The sequence below is a fragment of the Bombus bifarius genome, unplaced genomic scaffold, assembly GCF_011952205.1.
Source record: "Bombus bifarius isolate JDL3187 unplaced genomic scaffold, Bbif_JDL3187 scf7180000007996, whole genome shotgun sequence".
Classification (NCBI taxonomy): domain Eukaryota; kingdom Metazoa; phylum Arthropoda; class Insecta; order Hymenoptera; family Apidae; genus Bombus; species Bombus bifarius.
The window spans coordinates 6,097,622-6,117,661 of record NW_022884376.1 but is presented as its reverse complement, the minus strand read 5'-3'; the positions used below and the strand labels follow the sequence as shown (position 1 = coordinate 6,117,661).

Sequence of the window (20,040 nt, the reverse complement as noted above, 5' to 3'; positions counted from 1 at the left end):
ACTATATGATTATACTATACATACAGATATGTATGATACATCGGAAAATAATTAAAAACACGCGACGTTGCAAGAAGAATCGTATTAAAAAATAACACGAAATAGTATTCGCACATACCGAGAAATCATGTCAAATTCCAACAATAATTGTAATAGTGCCATCTTTTACAAGATTGTATTCTGCTGACAGAACATGGATATTCTTTACGAAAAATTTCCTCAAGAACTCGAAAATTATAACTTCGATAAATTCTTATGTTCCTACATTCTAATTTTTGATATAATTTCATTTCAATTGTACCATCTCCTATGCAGTCATGTTCTCTTAATGTAAAGTTGCAAAATCGTTTCAAAGTTTTCGTCAAAATCTCAAAATTCTCAACTTCGACAAATTTCTGAAATATGATGTTAGTTTCAAGAACCGGAGAAATTGTAACATCTTCTGTGCTATCATGTTCTGATATAAAATTATTATTTTTACTAACAAGTTTTGTGATCGTGGTTTTCTCAAAAAATGATGTCGTTTTTAGTAGTTTCGCAAGTTTCCGAATACCTCTTATACTATTTTATTTTTTTAATACTTACCAATACTTACCAATTTCCTCCAACCTTTTTGTCATATTCTATAACTTATTTCTTGAAGTTATTGGAATTGGAAAGCTCGTTTTCGAATCGGCACTAAGAGCCAAGCGACTACTTTTACCTACCGATGATATACTTGCAATTAGTTAATATTTCGGCTAAATTTTGTATATGCACGTTTCTCCCAGCAAAACTGCCGAAGGAAGAAATGTGTATATAATTCGACCGTTTGGATATTGGAGGCGGTAATGCATGGATCGTATTTTTGGCTAAATTCTCGCATGCTAATTGGCGATATCCCTACTCATCTTTGCTTCAATTACGGGAAAAGGTTAGATAAGTTGTGTTGATACGTAATCAATCCCAGAGAATGACAAAAAAAGTAGAAGAGTAAGAAGTACGAAAACTTACAGTAATAATTACAGTAAAGTTAATATAATAAAATAATAATTTAAATTTGAGACAAAGAAAAGAACATTTCTATTTGACACATATATATCGGTATGTATATTGTCTTTATATATAACATCAAAAATAAAGTATCAGATTATTGTTTGTGATTCAAATTTAAATGGTTAAAGATATAATCTATTTATAAGTAGCTTAAACTAATAGTTATATTATAAGTAGTTAAACTAATACCAATTTATCATTATCAATTATAAGTATGATAATTTCGGAATTAATATGGACTTGTTGACTATTCCATTCGGTTTATTTTATATGATGTTTATATGTTATAAGTTGTGATTGTGTTTGCACAGATTTACATTTTTACAAACATAAATAAAAAAGCGGAATCTACACAAAAATTTATTTTGCCCACTAGATACTATATTTTAATATAAATGTATAAGCATCCACAGCCAAGCTATAACATTATAAACTCTAAAGGCAAAAGAGTATAAGTCAGAATTATTTGTTTCACAGAAAAATGTATGGTATTTAAAGTAAATAGTAATAAGATTAAATGTTAGATTTTGAATATACTATTAAAATCTCAAGTAAACAAGCGAGAAAGAAATGAAATTGACTTATATTATTATTAGAAGCATAAGCAAAAGGCAGCAATGTAGAATACATTAGCGTATTCTGTTTTTACCAAAATTTGACTTATTCTGTCTTTTACCCGTCTACTAAAAAAAGACAGGTCTGGGCACTCGCTAGAGGAAAGTATATCTCTAGGCCTCTAGGTGAAGCCAAAACAATGTAATGTTTAACAAAAGTTAATAATTAATTTATAAAGTTTATATGGCCATGCATGATTATGTACAAATAGGTAGGTGCTATATGTACTGTAAATTTTTCGCGCGAGATGCTTTCTCAAGTTAACACTCACTCAGTGGGCATTCACCACTTTGCCTTCAATATATGAATGGTCAGACTTGTGTTATATGATTGCACAATCTTAGATTTTAGTTATTTTTTGTACTTGTTTAAATCTTGTTATATGCTTTATATGATTGTAAAATATATAATACATACTTTATGGTATTGTTATAGGAATAATTTACTGTGTATATGAGAAATATTTCTCTCTAAATGTGCGAACTTTCATAAAATCAGTTAATATATAAACAATATTCATCATAAATTAATTGTACAATTAAATGACAGTAATCAAATTTGAGTATTTGGCAACTATATTAAAAAATATGACCACCAAATATTATTATGCAGTAGCCAAAGGTCGTAAACCTGGGATTTATCATACTTGGTAACAAATTTTTACATTCAGTATGCATTAATACATTGTTTTAAATCTATTTCAAAAAAATTGTATTTCACTGTTCTTATCAAATAAGGCCTGAATGTCATGAACAAGTGCTTCGTTTTTCTGGACCTGTATTTAAAAAATTTAAAACAGAAACAGAAGCACGCAGCTTCATTAAAGAATATGAGAAAGCAAATAAAGAAAATGACGTGAAAGATGCATTACCTATAATTGGTAAAAGGTATGACACAATTTTAACATATTAGTGTACATAGATGAATATATTAATTGGAAAATAATTTTAGACGACAAATACAAATTAACAAAGGTACAGACTCTGATACCGGACAATCAAGTTTAAAAAGGCTAAAAACGACAAGTTCAACAAAATATGAAAATATACGGATAGATAAAGTAAGTGTAAGATAAAATATTTTATATGGAGTTTCACATATAATTTTTATAGATGGATTTTTATATTTATCTCACTATATCATTAATTTTTTAGGATTTAACTCAAAATTTCATTGTGGATGGCGATGGTTTTGTCAATGTATATACGGATGGTGCATGTACTGGAAATGGGAGAAAAAACGCAAAGGCTGGTATAGGTGTTTGGTTTGGTGACAGTCATCCTCTGTGTGTTACAATATATCTTTCAGTTATATTTAATGTGTAATTCAATGTAAATATCCTGTTTAAAAATGTTATCCGTAGAAATGTATCAGAAGCTGTTGTTGGTCGAGCAACTAACAACAATGCAGAAATTCAGGCTGTAACTGTAGCTGCTAAACAAGCAAGAAAGGCAGGTATTAAAAATTTGAAGATTAATACAGATTCCCAATTTCTTATCAACTGCATAAAGTATTGGATACATAGCTGGAAAAAAAAGGGATGGGTTACTTCAAATAAGACACCTGTTATAAATAAGAATGAACTAATAGAAATGGAAGAAGCTTTAAAACCTCTAAACGTGGTTTGGGTAAGTAATATATGATTATTTTATTAGTACTTAATGCCTTAATCTTATATTTTATAGCTCATGAATATTGGTACTTTAACGTTTCAGAATCATGTCAATGGTCATGTTGGAATTTATGGTAATGAAATGGCTGATAAATTAGCTCGGGCAGGAAGTTCAAAATATATCTAACATTCATATGTAATATTCACAAAATAGTCATTAAATATATGTGTTTTTAATCAATAACTTAAATATTTACAGTATGTTTACAATTAAATTACACTGTGTATTCTTGTATGCATTTTAAGATACCTTAGATTATATAGAAAATATTTGATTTTAATGAAAAATAATGTAAAATTTTTTGTTAGATTAATGTAAAAATTAAGATGTTTGCAACATATTTATAACACATTATATAAATAATAATCGATTATATAAAAATATGTATTGGTTGTAGTAAATTGTGTTAAATTATATTATGCGTATTAGTTTGTAGTTACATTAGGTACCCCTTCAATATTATCAACAGCTCGGTTTTCTGTTGGTCGAGGACATATTTGCTTTAAAAGGACGTATATATCCTCTGGAGATATTTGAAGAGCCAATAATTCCAATATGATTCTGAAAGAATAATTTCTTGAAATCACAATAGCTTTAACTATTATCAACTAATCAAAATAAGATTTTATTTTTTATATTTGTTTATTTTTTTACGGCGTTAACAAATTTTGCACTTATTGCGTTTAGATAAATATTACATATATTATGAAATGCTGACATTTATAGCATATAAGAGCTTATCTCTTTAGCTATATCTTACTAAAGCTTTCACATATAATCGTATAGGTTATATTTGTATAATTCATAAATTATTACCGATAAACTCCTGGAACTGCTGAAATCCCTGCTAGTTCGGCCAGTGCTATCAATTCAACTTGATGAGCTTGTGGAAACGTCATTCTATTAATAAAAAAAGTCTTATGATACGGAAACAGTTTGCCGCGTAAATCTGTCCTTCTATACAACGCTGTAGCAGTGCCGCCAATAGTTTTTTAGTAAATTATGATAACAGTGATCCAAAATAAATATAAATTAATATTTTATATGAATAATTCATATATTTTATTGCATTTAATTATATAATTTATTATCTGCATTACATACATGTTATTTAATATATGAAATTTATATATATTTATACAACCATTATTTAAAATTACATAAAATATTTTATAAAAATAAAAGTAATCACTATGAAACTTTAAAGAATAAAGATAGAAAAACAATGAAAAAAACATTGAAATTCATGAACTGAGTATTGCAAGAACTAAAAATATGTTAGAGAGATTGAGATCAACCTCACTATTTTTATTCAAGAAAAGTGGGAAAGTTAATACATTTGCAGCATGCATCCGGTTTAGAGATAGTAAAAATTCATGAAAATATGATTAAAAACTTTATTTTGGTTGCTTTATAATTGGGAAAAATATATATAAAGTTACGTGTACCTGTAGGAACTTTGGACTACAGATTATGTCTAGGGCAATTGTCGTTTAGGTAACATGCTGATTAAAAAAAAAAAGAAGAAAGGAGAAAAAAATGAACTCAAGCATGTCAAATATGTTACCAACGAACAAGTTGCAAAAAGAAAAAAGAAGTATCTTAAATCTACACTAAGACTAACACTTCATTAAATCTAAATTTATACGTTGGTAACAAACGTGATATAAAATATAATATTCAGTACGCATTGTACGTGCTGTTTCTCAAATGAACGTCGAAAAATACATGAAAGCTAAAACGTCCGTGTATACTTTGCATTTTTATCATCAAATGCGATATTATTTTAATGTAAAAGAATAGGACGTAGTTAAAAAAGGAAACGAAAAAGGAAAGGAAAATAGAGAAACGAAGCAAAAATGATGAAATTATAAAAACACTCGAATAGTCTACAACTTAAATTTGTTTAACATATAAAGCTGACCATGAAACGAATCTTACGCATGGCACACGGTTAACCAACCTCTTAAAATTTTACGCTAAACAACCCTGCTAACACGTATAAAATTATGTACAGCATCACGAGATACAGTTTTGTGCTTTCTTTCTCGTTACAAGAACACATACCAGCTAGTTCTGGTATCATCTCTTTTTTTTTTTGTTTGGAAAAAGTTGAAAATTTTCGACTAGCGTACATTGTACGTCATGCATTGATTAAGGTCTAAAAAAAGTATCTGATATACGAAGTTGTTACGAATGTTTATACCCAACATGAACTCCTATTACGTTAGGAATTCCACGAACAGTTTGTCCTTTGAAAGATACACGTTAAATGCTTAATTTAGCAGGGTTAATACTCTCTATTTGTTTCCGTGAAGATATCACGATCGTTCGGAACTGACAACGAATAAAAGCAACGCGGTGATTACAGTGAAGCAACGATCGTCACAACTTGATTCCTAATTTTTCTTTGTCAAGGTGCCCAAAGTCTTATGCTTTCATTCTTGTAAATACTCATCTTTCGTGAAAAGCGCCGTTATCATGGCGACTCCTTTTCTTCTCTTTAAAGAAATAAAACTTATTTTTTACAGATTAAACATGTTTTAAGGTCCTTAAAAATATATAATGCTTTCTCATTGTTTCTCCATTCCTCTTATCGTACTCAAAACGTGTTACGCTCTCGCCTATTTTTGTTTTGACTAGATTCATTCTTAGTTAAAAGGGTATGTAATCTGATACCACGAATAAACGGAAGGTTTAGATTAATATTATATGTGCTCATCCCTTAACCAGAACACACTTCCGAATGCTCGTCCCACGCAGCAACCTGAAATTATTAATTTTATCAATAATCAATGTAATATAATTTGATCATTATATTTCACGCACGATATTTATTAAACATTGCATATGAGATAAGCTTTAAATCTTACTTGGCATTCACGACTACAATACCACTGATGACCGCAGCCAGCACATACGAACTGTGCTACACGTTCATGACATCCTTGACATCGTGGCGGACTATCTCTATCCTCTCTAGCATCCCTGCCACCCGAAGAAATACGAGTCTCTCTATCTTCGATTACTGCTGACTCTTCTTCAACATCGTCCTACAAAGAAAAATATTTTTAAAATGTATCTATATATTCCACATTAAATGCAAAAATATATATCCCATATTATAGTATACACTTACCACATGAGACTGAACCGGAGTGTTGATCACTGGTGTTATCGTTATTTCAGTTCGAGCCTAAAGATATTAAAGTAAATGATATTAGTACCGTCAACATACTAAGCTAATTTGTATATGCAATATGAGTAAAGTTTGATTTATATATAAAAAAAAAAAAAATAAAATACCTTGGAAGAAGATAGGAGCTCACTGATAGAAACCGGATTAGCGCCTTGATATGACTGCAAAAGGTGCTGGGTTGCCGCACTTTGCTGTGGCATGGACGCGGCTGTTGGTGCATTCCTTTCTCTTTCAGGTGCGGTGAGTAATCTAGCTAAAGTAGGTGAAAAAGTAGTAGGTCTTGGAGATTGTGATTTCGTGAGAATTCCATGAAGTAATGAACCACTCTGTTGAGGTGAAGTATTTTGTGGCGCTGGAGATGGAGCGACGGGGTGAAGCGTCACATCCGGATAATTTTGAGGAGTTTTTACAGGTTCACCTGTAATAATTTTACATGAAAATAATTAATAATTTGCTCGATACTTAACATTTACGAAAGAGTTAAGTCAATTTCTAAACTTGGAACCTCAAAATTTTCCTTTAGAATAAGGTCCTTTTTTGTGCGGCCTTGTATGCAATTACATACCTTGTTGTTGACTTAATTTGGCAAACTGCACAAGCACATCCTTAAAGCTCATAGCACTATTTGGATCAACTGTGTTTGAGTTGCTTTTACAAGAGTCTGTACTAGAAGGCCTTGAATCAACATTGTGACCCGTTTCGACCATAGCTCCACCAGCTCCAAGGCCAACATTCACCGAATTTCTCATTCTTCGACCTCTGTAACAGTTCAAGATATTTAATTTTTATAAATCTCACAAACACGAGAAATTTCTATTCCTGGAAACTTAAATCCTTGTGCAAACTTTGTTCAAATATAAAATAGTAGAAATCAGTCAATCAAAAGATTTGATAGGACTTGATGTAGTATACTTTCTGATTTGCATATTCTGATATTCTATGCTTACCTGCGCGGTACCGTTTCAGGATGCCTGAGTCTGTAATCAGCAATGATAGATCTAACGTCGACAATGGCACCTTGTCGACCTTCGCCGATTTGTCTATTCTCCGGACTAAGCGCTTCTGCCTGTTTCCGGCCATTTTCTCCACTTTGTTTGGGTGGTGTCGATTGGCGTTGCGACGCTTGTTTCGAGCCCTTTTCTCTTTTGAAAGCTGGCGAATCTTGAGAACTTTCTTCAGGCAGATCTTCCTTAGAACCGAAACTCAATTTTTCTTTGGATACCGGAGTAGTATTACCGCTACTTTCCCATTCAGGACCCAGCGCTAAACTAGCTGGTGGCAATGTGTCCGCTAATTGTCCATTGCCCTCCATAAATCCCATAACTTGTCTTCTTCTCTCAATTCTCAGGTACGCTTCCTCCTTTAGCTTTCTCATGCTCAAAATCTCGTTCCATTCCATTTCTTTGGCACGTGCTAACTCGTCTAGGGCCTATTTTGCAAAGAATAAGAACGGAAATAATTAAGTACCCAAAATACCTCTTGGATATCGCGTTATGCTAATATTAGATAACACCTGACATCTCTTGAATCTAATAAGTGTAAAACGTCTGACATACGTTGGACATCTGTACATAATTTCTCCTATTAAAAAGTACTTACTATTCTCTATGTATATATATAATAAATATCAACTTAATATCCTCTACAACAATGTTCTAAATATAATTAAATTCGATTTTAACTAATAACTTACGACTAAAATGTGAAACTACTTTTGTTCTTTTCTAACAGTTGATATAAACGTGTAATTCTGGAATCGTTTGTGTATATTAAATAAAATTGAAAGCAACGAATATTACTTTTGTCCTTCTCTTCTGTCAGTCGATTCAATTGTATAATTCTGGATTTATTTGAACATATTAAATCTAAGCGGAAAGCAACGAAAAACAATATTTACCTGAACTTCGGCTCGAAGTTGATCAGCCCTCGCAGCAAGTTCTTCCGCGGTAACTTTTTCACAGCCAACGAGAGATGAGATATATTGTTCTCTCTGTTCAATACAGAACTTCTTCGGAGTAGAATTCCCATTTGACGACAACTGCCCATCTGTAGACTTTCTCTTCCTACTACCTTCCGTTTCCGATTTCGAGCAACGGGAAACTACGGGTTTCTGTTGCATCGTCTCCGCCGAGGACAGGCTTTTGCCTGCTACTTCCGGTTCTGAATCACAGAGAGGTTCTTTTTTTATCGTCGTGGATCGAAGGCATTCGATGGTGGTTGGAGCGGCGGCAGTTTCTTCTGGAAGAGCCGCTCCATTCTGCTGACTTTGAGGAACTTTTGGCGAAGACCTGGACGATTCGTCGTCCCTCGTCTTCTCAGCAGAATCCACCTTCTTCCCATTACCAGCCGCACCTTCCATTGCGTGCATCTTGTTCAAACTGTAAATAAATGTTTTCTCCCGTGAATAAGCATTTCCTCAGCGTCCTTCGAATATTTTATGTCGTTGGCCTTGTACTACTCGCTAAACTCTGTCGTCTAACTATGTATGTATTGCTTATATGCGATTCTTCAATTTGTCTTTTCTTTTTTTTTTTTTTTTTTGTTAACATTATGACTAATAAGAGAGTACAAGAGATTGCTATAATCGTGACAATGTGACTTGCAGTGTAACACCTTTGATACGATAAATAGTTTATTAAACAACATTTAGATACTACTTAAGATGAAGTTCTTATTATTTTTTTGACACTTGAAATTGATTACAGTACAGTACTAGGATGTCGTTTATTTGTTGATTAATAGATAAGTCGGATTAAAAGTATCTGTGATGTAATAATCTCATTGATAAACTTGATAAGTCGGTTAAAGTTTACTTTGACCTTGCATAGAAAATAGTTGTCATTGAATCCAAGGACGTCCAATAGAAAACATCTGGTATACATCTATATTATCATTTTCATGATATCTTGCATCGTGCATACAAATCGGCCACGCGTCCGAAGCAACGGTGTAATTAACCGAGTTGCATAAAGGACTCTTAAGTAAGTGCAACAAATACACTATCTTCATTGTACTATGAGAACATCAGAGTTTTATTTAAGTTTTATCTAGGTATATCCGATATATTATATATTAAAGTAATATTTTTGTTTAATAGGAGGTTTAAATCCAATCTCAAAAGCTAAACTGTGCGATAACTTTGTCACTTGGCAAAACAGCACAATATTCATTCTAACTCTACAAAACGCTAACAACAAGTTGCACGAGTTGTAGAATAACTATCCTACAATTATAATTATAGTCATTAATTTATATAAGCGTAGTTATGTACGCTAGTTAATAGAAATTTCAACTTATCTTCGGACATCAAAAACAAACATATTGTATTACAACGTTATATATTACCATACATGTATATATATGTAATACAAAATACACGAAACACCAATTTTTAGTGCTCTTTAATTAAAACATATTATTTCTTTCCTAACATAAATAACCCTGGTACTATATCATGAACATGTACCTAGATTATCATTACTATGCGGAAACTTGGCATTGCTGTATTATTTATTCGATTTATTTCTTAAAATCACTGAAAATAAACATTAAATTTCTCCAGCAGGAAATTTATCTAACGATCTAACTTGCATGTAACACGTCATATTAGTGGTGCTGAGAAAATCTGTAACATAAATCTATGAAGTATTTGTTATAACTGTGCGCCCTCGATCGATATTCGGACGCGGATGAACGAGTGGAAAGTGGGGTTGCTCCCACGACGAAGATGACCCACGGTGGTCTTCGTAACGCGTGCATGGCCGTTCTGCGTTTACCCTCAGCAAGAGGCACGCTTACACGCGCACTAGAATAGAAGGTTGACCACACAGTGGGGTTAACGCTTTCGCGCTTCCTATGCGCTCCACTGCCTGCTTCCAAGAGAGACCGCTCCTCTACAGGAACGTATCTACTCTCTATCATTTACAAATCGATAAGTCCATTTGCAAAAATCTATGGTATCAAGCGCTCAGAAATTAAAAGTATTTTTAACCATGTTACGATCTCTCAAATTTTGTATTTCCATTTTCTTCTCATTTTAGCAAATAAACAACATTTATTTATCGTAAAATAGTAATAAGAGATGACGCGTGCCAATAAGACTCGTCTCAATATTTTGGTCAAGATATTTTTTAAGATTAGGAGAATCCAATTGGTCGAAAATGACACAAAGTTGCTACGATCTTCGAAATTTACGTTTCGAGATCTAGCAAACGAAAAGGATTTGAATGTTCTAAGAAAAAGTTTAACACGAAATTGAAATGAAAAATCGCGCACGATGATAAGACGTTTTTCACATTTTGTTCGAACTCTGAACGTGATATGATATGTTAAAAAAGAAGCTCCAAAAATTTTTAATGTATTTGCGCGTAATCTGTTTTTTGCTATATCTCTGAATAAACTATAATTATTTAGGAAAGTTATATATGTGCTGTTTCGTAATTTTCACTGCTATTTATTGTAACTATTCGTGGAGATTTTTAAATACCATAGCAATATATAGAATTAACGATATTCTTTATCGATGATAAGCGACAAAATGTAGTGAACTATGAACTTCGGAGTATTTTAGTACTATATTTTTATACGACTATTTTTAACATATTAATATCCCGGATATAGGTTCCACGGGAATATATTATATCAAAATCTTATTAGCTGTAAACGCATGTTGTGATTGTTGATGAAGCTAGTAATACGCTGAAAATTTAGATTACGACCGTAGCTCCAAAGCAAACGAAACAAACAGGTATCAAAAATATAAAAGCTCGCACAAACCTCGAAGGCTTCCTTCCTACAGTAGACGATTGTGTATTAAATTATGAATTTAATGATTGGAAAACACGAGCAATAAAATATTTATGCCTTCTTAAATACTAATGGGTAAGCCTCATTAACATGTTGTTGCTATTTAACATAATGTTAGTTTCTCAAAATATGACTGTCAATATTTATATGGAAATGTAGTTATAAATTAAAATTCGATGAAATAAATTACTTTTTATATTTTTCAGAACTATTCTTGTTCCTTGTTTCAACGGACACTTGAGAAAACGTCTATCATATTTGTCTTGTCAAATATTACATTTTATTAATATTATTGCTATAAACAAAGGAAACTTCAAGCAAAATATTCCTCCTGGTCACAAAGCAGAAAATACCGTTTTCTTGTAATGTCGGTATTCGCGACAAAATAATTTGATCGAATGAAAGCTGTCAAAATGATAAAACAATTAAGGATATTAATTCTACGTTAATAGGTTGAATGTCATGCAAATTTTATATACCTTGTCTTAGAAACCACAATAGATTCAAATATGCCAGAACGCAATATGTAATTCTTCCAACATATTTTCTATTTGCGCACTTTTCCTTGATAGTCTTATCTAAACTACTTACATCGTTGATAATTTCTTAGTCCGTGAAATTTATCTTATTTTAATTATTTAAAAAAATTAAGTACCATGAGTCATTGATGGCCATCGAACCAATTAACGTGTAAAAAGATGAATTTATATCAGTTCTGTAATACGTTAGAAAACGTTAGATTAATGAGAAGTAAACATTGTGCGGGGAGAGGAAATACGAAACTGTAGAATCGTCCAAAATTCGAGGCCTACGCCTGTGTCTGGTTTGGTACGAGAGACGCGGTGCTTGTGTGATCGTTCGTAAGAGGGGAGGAGGTTCAGAGGGGGAGATTGCACGTGAGAGAGGGAGACAAGACGGTAGAAAGAGAGGACAAAAGAGGGGGAAAACGAAGTTCGTTGCACCCACTCGCGTTCACTGCACTTTATAGACGCGGATATAGGTTTCGCGGTACCAATTCTGAAAAGCGAAGTCTTCTTCGAGTCTTCGGGGCTTTCGATCGGAATAAAAGGATTACCGTTAATTCTAATGCGTCCAATCGACTCACTTCACGCTAATTTGGTTGGAATTTCGTTACAGGAGGAACGAATAATTTTTTATTACTTCTTACGCACGATGAATAGAATAAATTTTCGCAACGACTCTTTTTTTAAATAAGTATTTAAACAGGTTTATGTAATATAAATTAATTTAAATTATTATTCAATTTCCAAAGAGTAGTTAAACATTAAAGTTTCCAACTCTGGAAATAATTTTCAAATACATTCCTCAGGTATTATACGTGCCAGTTAAGTGTTTAAATAATCGCAGGCCAAGAACTTTAAAATATAATTTAGGTCATGATGCTTATTTTACTATTATTCTCTTGTTCGTCCTTTTTTTCCAGGTAGAATGTAACAGGTGGTTACTGGTCGTATTGACTTTCGTTTTCAGCATTTGTGCACTCGCCAATAATCAGATACCGTTCACTTTAACAATTACCCATATAAAGCGACACCATACATTTCATAAATATGCTCATAGACTTAAAAGAGTTGGAAAAATCCTGTTTAAGAATAACGATAGTACCGATCTACTGTCAAACGTAAATCTATTAATTTGATCGTTGTATGGCACAACTAGAAGAATCTGGATATTTTTACTCATTCATAACTAATACCGCATAAGCCTAAAAGGTAGTAAACAGAGGAAACTGAAATAATATTTAATTCATTTTCTACGTGAAATATCTTGACGAGAATATTTGAAAGAAATCTGCTCCAAGTACCTGTATGATCCATATTGAAACCCGACGTTTTGTTTATTTTGTATCAGTACAATGATATTCCATTGTCATGATTACTAACATTAAATTCACCGTTTTAAATACTTTTTGGTTAGAAAATGATAACGCAGGAGGGAAACAGGCACCAAATCACGTTACACTGCACTAACTAAAGGATTTGTATTTCGTTTGAGTGTCATGCCTTTCACGCTTTCCTTGGCTTCACGAAACAGTAATAGAGCATAGAGTTGTTTAGCTGTGGCGATAGCGAAAGCGAAGGAGAAAGCGAAACCGGCCGGCAAACCGTAATTGAAATCTTCTGGATGAACGAATAAAGGAATAAAACCGGGGAAAACTGTATCGCCAGGAGACATGAAAAATATAATCATTAGCATTAATTTCAACGTTAATCATAAGGAGTTTATAAAGTAGCGGTACACGTTGTAAAGTCGAACTCGCCGTCCTTGTGCAACTCTTTCACGCAGTAGATTCAAAGGAGAATAACGACAGGATTAATATCGATCGCGTAATCGAGGTCACGGAGAGGTTATTATCGATGCTATGGATTTACGAAAAGTATCGAGGTTAAGGAAACGCTTTTCAAGTAAATACACTATCGAAACTAATAGCATATAGCTCGTACTACGAGTTCGTTAAAACACACGATTTTTCAGGAAATACAGGAAATATTTAAAAGAAGGATGTAATATTACTTCACCACGTTTCACGGGGGCAGAATCATGACACAAGAGCAAGATCAAAATTTTCTTTAAATAGCTCCATGCGACTAATATTTTCCTCGAACCAGTATGGTAATGACTGTCACGAATCAAGATGAAACACAAGCTAAAACTGGTCCCTATATCGGTCACGAGATAGCAACTTTCACAATTAAGATCTTAAAAAGAAGAAAACAATCGATAGAGTTAGCGTCATTATTGTTCCGCAGATTGTTTTACACGAGACAAAACACGAAATTACAAAGGCTCTACGATTCTTACTTAACTGTCAAACTGCCAACCTGCTCGAATTTGACCAAATACCTGAAATTGATACATAGAATTTATGTTTGCTAACATACACGCATAAATTACACCGTATGCAAATCGTTAACCTACGCACGTTAGACGTATATATCGGGAAAGTTGAGCAGCAGATTGTTACATCTTCTCGGAAGTAACCCTCGACATCGAGAGGTGGTTTCCGGAGAATTGGAGCGGCGCGTACCGGCAAAAAAAGAGCTCTCGCCACGAGAAACCGTTGACACAGGAACCAAGTGGCATAAACACACTTCGTATGCACCGTTCACACTCCACTTGCACTTTTCACCGCTGCCGTTCGCCGGTCTCGGCAAATCCTTTCTTTCTTCGACCCCTCTACCCCGGAGGTAGCCGGACGTAGTCGATCGGAGCCGATCGTAGCCAATCGGCCGCGCTTCGCGTCTTTGCACCGTGGCGAAACACTCGCCACTTGCCACTCACTCTCGACACACACCGATGATTCCTTTACAACGGGTAGTAAAACGTTAAAGATCATGAAAGGTCATTCGTCTATCGCGAACAAGAAACAAAAAGAAAGAAAAAAGGCAAGCTTCGGACACGACAGAACAAGCGAGTCGCGAAACGAGCAAAGATCGTATGGTTATTGCCGCGGTTGGTAAGCCGGTGACTGAAGTCTCGTAATCCTTTTCATCGCTTTCTCCGATGCGAAGTTACTTGTCCAAAGGCACTATCACGTTTCACGGACGAAAGTTCTATGACCGTGCCGGCAACCGCTAGCGTATACACGCAGTTCGGACGCGGAGCCTGTTTTCGCGCATTTACGGTTAGACGAAGGACGTCTAACCGACTATAACTCGCGCGAGTAACGCGAATGCCGTCGTGTACAGAAGTCGAAACGATAAAGACGGATGATCGTAGAAACGTAGAGACACAGCGAGAGAGGAAGAGAGATAACGTGAGGGAGAGAGCGGAGTGCAGCAGGTCGGCCGGCTTAGGTGGGGTTGCCGTGGTTATGCGGTGGCTCGAGGGGGCAAGAGGGGGTGGGCGAGCAGATAGAAGCGCGCGCGTGTGCGTCCGCGCCTAGATTGGGCTAGGTTAGGTTAGGTTAAACGCTTGCCAGGGAACCTTGCAGCGGCGTCCTACTTCTTCTTCGCGAGCGAGCGCGCGCTTTCGTCCTCCGTCTCCTCCTACTGCCCTCTACTACCTCCTCTGTTTTATTCGAGGTTGTTATAGTCCTATTCGAACATCGTCGTTTGCGTGTACGATTAAAACCGCGATATTTTTCCTCAAAATAGAACTTTTCACGCGCACACTTTGTGCAAGCAATGTCGAAGAATGGTTAAATTGAAAAACACTGATATTCCATCGTGATATGGTAAAATAACCTATATCGTATCGATGATACGAATACGAGCAAATTTTTAGACTTTACACTGTGAAAGATGCGAACGGTTTAAAAAACTACCGGATAAGTTATACTCGTAGTCGTGTTTCTCAGTAATTATAATTATAACGATAATGCTAGTTTGTCCGGCTTTGTGATGCACATAGGAAATGGAGGTTATATATAACACAAGGAAAAATAAACCGTCTAAAATTGGAAAGTTAGCAACTTTAAGCGCGAAGAAATTTAATCAGTTTTATAATTTACAGCGGTGAAAGACCATAAGAAACAAATATTGTCGTTTAAAACTGGAAAATAAATTAGAACAATACTGGCACAGGTCGATGTAAGCAACACACGATCTACGGAAAGACACGACGGAAAGGTCGACTTCGCGGCGCAAGTGGGGGAAGAATACGAAGAAGGAAACCTCTGCATCGACGAAGTTGCTATTATTATTGACATCAAATGATTACGAGAGAGACTCTTCCTTTTTTTTTCTCCCACTAAAACACGTCGGAAATACTTTCACGGGAGCAAGGAAAATAAAGAAGGAAAGGACCGATTTTGACCTTCGCTTTGTCGCGAAATCGTTCACCGCTTGGTATATTTTAGAGCCTTGCGGTTAGAAGAAACCATAACCAAGGTGGAACGATAAAGCAAAACAATTCGCGTGTAGCCTATTTCGTTTTTCCTCTCGTTTTCTAGGAATTTGATTCACGTATTAGAAAGTAGTAAAACTCAAACAGGTTCTTTACTATAAACACCTCTGCAACACATTTAAGAATATATAAACACAGGATCTCAAATTTTAAACAACGTTATAGCAAAACTGCTAAGCTACATAAACACTAATCAGAAACAGATATTTTAAGATGTAGTATTACAGATTTCACAGTCAGATACTTTTAATCCATTCTAAATATATCCACCATAAATTGTATCAGTAAGAGAATCGCAGCGATAAATGCAGCGAAACAATGATCATAACTAACGTGTTTTTCCCAGTAACTAATGTTGGTAACGTGTAACTGATCTCAATAAATTACGAGATATGGTTATGAAGTCGGTCGAATTTCCGGAAATTTCAGAGCGATACGATTAATTACAAAATGATAGAAGAGTAAGGAAGAGAAGAAGGAAAGCTCTATGCTAGTGAGACTTGTGCTATTATTATTATTATTATTATTATTATTATTATTATTATTATTATTATTATTATTATTATTATTATTATTATTATTATTATTATTATTATTATTATTATTATTATTGACATCGAACGGTTACGAGAGAATGTGCTCTCCCGCTCCGCTCGCGTTCCTCTCGACCTAATTCGCGAACGCTGACGATCGGAGGAGCGTTCTCGCCTGCTCGAGGCGTCCCTGAGCGCCAAGGACGTTCTCGGGCGCGTTGGTGAACCACACGCGTTCAGGTTCCTCGAAATATTTCACGGAATCAAGCTGAGCTTGAATCTCTCCTTCTCTTAGAAGGATCTCATCGTTGCCCTTAAACGATCAATGGTCTACCGTCTCCTTTTCGTGACTAATGAATTGCTACTTTTGGACAAACAACCAGTAGAAAGCGATAAAAGATAGATAGAGCGAATGCGCCAGGAAATTGTTTCGAATGTTCTACTTTAAATAGAAACCGATGCATATAGAAATAACTAAGAAAAAGATTAAATATACGTAGATAGTTTTGAGCGAGTTTTCCAAGTGAAATTCTTAATGTCGAGCTTGTCGAAAAGTGGAACGATTTATCGAAACAGCTATCACGAGGCGGTCGTATCAAAAGCGAGACGACTGCTCGAATGTTAGGACATGTTCGACAAGGCTAGGTGCATTTGCCAGAAACGAGCCGGTCGTCTCGTCCCTGACCGCGAAGGCCTTTCTCGAACGTTGCTGCATCGGTCAGAGGTTGAATTAGATTAAGTCAGGTCTAGACTAGTCCAAAGTTCTGTCATCGTTCGACCAATAGCTGGCGTACGATTTCAGTGAATTTTTAGCATTGCATTTCCTTGTTCTTGCGCCAATAAATAAAGCAAAAAAGAAATTCGGATCGTTTTCCATAGATGTCAGCAATGCGCGATAAAGCGAAAGACATTACGATTGTTGATCGTCGAGTTTTCGAAATACTCAGTGATATTGTATGAAATTGACGACGCTGTACTCTCGACATTTCACTATTAGGTGTAAAGATTACTCGAACGTCGCCTACGTTACCTTCGCGTAAAAAGCAACCGTTAATTTAATAAAAAACGATCGATTCCTCAAATTCCATCGTCAAGAGGAAAAAATGGCCTCACTGTAGAGGCTGAAAGAAATGGTTGCAACGCGGCGCGAGCGTGCGGGGAGCATGGCGCGTTATCCAATAACGAAATTAAAACGTCACCACTTTCGAATGATAATAAGGCGAGCACGTCTTCGAAAATATCCGAGAAGAGATAACGATCGGCGCACCATTAGCGTTTTGGTTCGTTGAAATTGCAAAATGCAGTACTTGATCCCGGTATTTAATTTAAGAGGATGAACGGTAATAAAAATCGTTTCGCCCGCGTTGGAATTCCCAAAACCAGTCACGTGTTTCATTGGACGACCATGATGCAAATGGTTCTTCGGGGGAACCTTGCACGCTCAAGGATTCGTGGACGAACCGACGAGGATAGCCGTGAAACTCTGCCCGGTTCTGCGCCTTTTCCACATAAGATCACGCGGCGTTCTACGAGAAACGACGATATATCACGAGGTGGAATGACGAAAGGAGGACGGTCGATTCTCGGCCCGAGGTCGTTCGTAGGTCAAACCGCCGTCGCGGAGACGACCCTGGTCGACTGTTTGTGTACCAAAGATGGTTGGGTCGTCGCCGATCGTTTTCTCGTTCTTTCCAGTCGACCGATTTTCGACAATGTAACATGTGCAATTTCACCGGGTCGTCCTGCGAACGACGCCGATACTTTTCGCCACTCTGTGAACGTCGACTGCCCGCATCGATGCCACTCGTGGTTTATGTCAATCATAAAATTATGAAATTTTTATGGTAGATTCGTTGCTCAATATCGAAACTCAATAAAATTTGTAAAAAAAAAAAAACAACGCACAGTTACGTACAATACGAATCGCTTCTTGTTTCGGCGTTTTAATGAATTCTGTAAAACGTTTATTCTTAACCGATATATCTGCTTTATATAATTGTTTATGAAGTTGCGGAGGAATTAGCAAATTAATTACCTAATTAGATTATGCTGAAACGAAAGAAGTAAGTTGACATTGAAGGGGAGAAATGAATACACGTCCTTGGTGATATCAGATTTGCGAATAGATATACACTGGACGCGACAAGCTTTAAGGTAAAGTATCGTAGAAAACGTTCTACGAGTCTACGAGAGACCTACAAAGTATTTCCACGTATCGTTATTTTGGATCACGACCGAAGCGATAACGATTCTCAGTATCGATAACAGTCCGATCGTTGCCTTGTTTTTCAGATCGGAACGCTCTTGCGCGTTCTTCGACTTTTAAATTAACTACTACATCTACCTGCTTAAAAGAGGCAACGAGAATCCGTTAAAACCAAGCAAAAAAATGCATTTCGTGTGATTTTTATCTTCCCAGTGAAGACGAAGATATTAAAAGAAAATAACGAATGCCCGCAAAATGAAATTTAAGCAAATACGCATTATCTGTTTGTAAAAACAAAAGCATTTTTATCAACCGGTCGAGTACAATGTAACGAAAACAGAGAGGTAAAAAGGATCAAGGTGTAAAAATGTGATCGAACTGGAAGGGGCGAGACGTTCAAGAAGAGCTTAAAACGAAGACAGATGTTGAAGAATTATCTGCATTATCTGCACGTGCGTCAGGGAAAAAGATAAAGACGTAGAGTTTCATTGGTCAACACGAACTAGTGGAGACCATGTAGAAAGACGTCCAACATCCGTGTTTCTGACGCGTTCTCCAGCTCGTGTCTCGCTTACCTACGCACATTTTGCCACTCAGCTCAGTATACATCGTTACTTACAATGTACTCTTACGTTCATGCTCACAAGTAGATAACGAATCTTACTCGTAATTACGAGCTTCTTCTTAACGGCATCGGTTCTTGTTTGTTTTATATACTTTAGACAGATTAAAAATTCTTCGTCGTTCGATTATAAAACTGGTGAAATTAAAAATATCGAAATGATCTTAGCTTTGCAATTGTCTTTTGTTAGATGGATTACTTCGACACAAATTCGATCTCGAGTAATTTCCATGATTCGTATCCTCGTTCCAGCAGTAACAGGCTTGCAACTGAATCACGTTACCGCAGAAAAATTAACGAGACCTTCCTAACTGTAATCATGTAATAGCTATTTTGTGCACGTAAAAAATTATGTAACTATCTTCGCGCGTATCGTACACCGTTAACTTGAATTTTATCGTTGCGAATCGAAATAAAATTTATATCTACGCGTGCTTTCATGGAAAAAAATGATCGTAACGTCGAAGGAAACGTAATATCGT

The 20,040-nt window shown here is 35.4% G+C and overlaps 3 protein-coding genes across 8 annotated transcripts in view; 1 reads left to right on the top strand and 2 right to left on the bottom strand.

The window, feature by feature from the left end:
- The first annotated feature begins 848 nt into the window (after positions 1–848).
- Positions 849–3,468, top strand: LOC117205916 (ribonuclease H1). Of its 2 annotated transcripts, none has more exons than XM_033444762.1 (7): positions 849–1,083; positions 2,086–2,299; positions 2,388–2,537; positions 2,602–2,710; positions 2,805–2,935; positions 3,014–3,278; positions 3,366–3,468. In XM_033444762.1, exons 2-7 carry the CDS (start codon positions 2,193–2,195, stop codon positions 3,447–3,449), a joined length of 846 nt encoding a protein of 281 aa, XP_033300653.1. In that variant the 5' UTR covers positions 849–1,083; positions 2,086–2,192; the 3' UTR covers positions 3,450–3,468. The 2 variants fall into 2 exon arrangements, with proteins under 2 accessions (XP_033300653.1, XP_033300652.1); XM_033444761.1 differs by lacking the exon at positions 849–1,083 and adding an exon at positions 1,397–1,861.
- Positions 3,469–3,563: 95 nt separating this feature from the next.
- Positions 3,564–4,303, bottom strand: LOC117205917 (mitotic-spindle organizing protein 2-like). The gene is made up of 2 exons (XM_033444763.1): positions 4,140–4,303; positions 3,564–3,884 (listed from the first exon to the last, which is right to left on the bottom strand). The coding sequence occupies exons 1-2, from the start codon at positions 4,220–4,222 to the stop codon at positions 3,749–3,751; spliced, it is 219 nt and encodes a 72-aa protein (XP_033300654.1). The 5' UTR covers positions 4,223–4,303; the 3' UTR covers positions 3,564–3,748.
- A 403-nt stretch (positions 4,304–4,706) lies between these two features.
- Positions 4,707–20,040, bottom strand: part of LOC117205904 — a 35,955-nt gene continuing 20,621 nt past the window's right edge. For all 5 annotated transcript variants that reach the window (XM_033444733.1, XM_033444734.1, XM_033444735.1 and 2 more), the window contains 7 exons: positions 8,420–8,900; positions 7,470–7,951; positions 7,088–7,281; positions 6,630–6,940; positions 6,463–6,519; positions 6,197–6,376; positions 4,707–6,090 (listed from right to left, as the gene is read on the bottom strand). In XM_033444733.1, coding sequence (XP_033300624.1) covers positions 6,049–6,090; positions 6,197–6,376; positions 6,463–6,519; positions 6,630–6,940; positions 7,088–7,281; positions 7,470–7,951; positions 8,420–8,900 — 1,747 coding nt within the window. In that variant the 3' untranslated portion in view covers positions 4,707–6,048. The remainder of the gene's footprint in view (positions 6,091–6,196; positions 6,377–6,462; positions 6,520–6,629; positions 6,941–7,087; positions 7,282–7,469; positions 7,952–8,419; positions 8,901–20,040) is intronic.

Bases quoted from the DNA above. Each gene is read 5' to 3' on its own strand.
- LOC117205916 (XM_033444762.1), top strand. From the start codon at position 2,193: ATGACAGTAATCAAATTTGAGTATTTGGCAACTATATTAAAAAATATG. The intron at 2,300-2,387 runs GTAACAAATTTT...TTATCAAATAAG, and splicing joins CCTGGGATTTATCATACTTG to GCCTGAATGTCATGAACAAG. The intron at 2,936-3,013 runs GTGTGTTACAAT...TGTTATCCGTAG, and splicing joins TTTGGTGACAGTCATCCTCT to AAATGTATCAGAAGCTGTTG.
- LOC117205917 (XM_033444763.1), bottom strand. From the start codon at position 4,222: ATGACGTTTCCACAAGCTCATCAAGTTGAATTGATAGCACTGGCCGAA. The intron at 3,885-4,139 runs GTAATAATTTAT...TTATTCTTTCAG, and splicing joins GCAGTTCCAGGAGTTTATCG to AATCATATTGGAATTATTGG.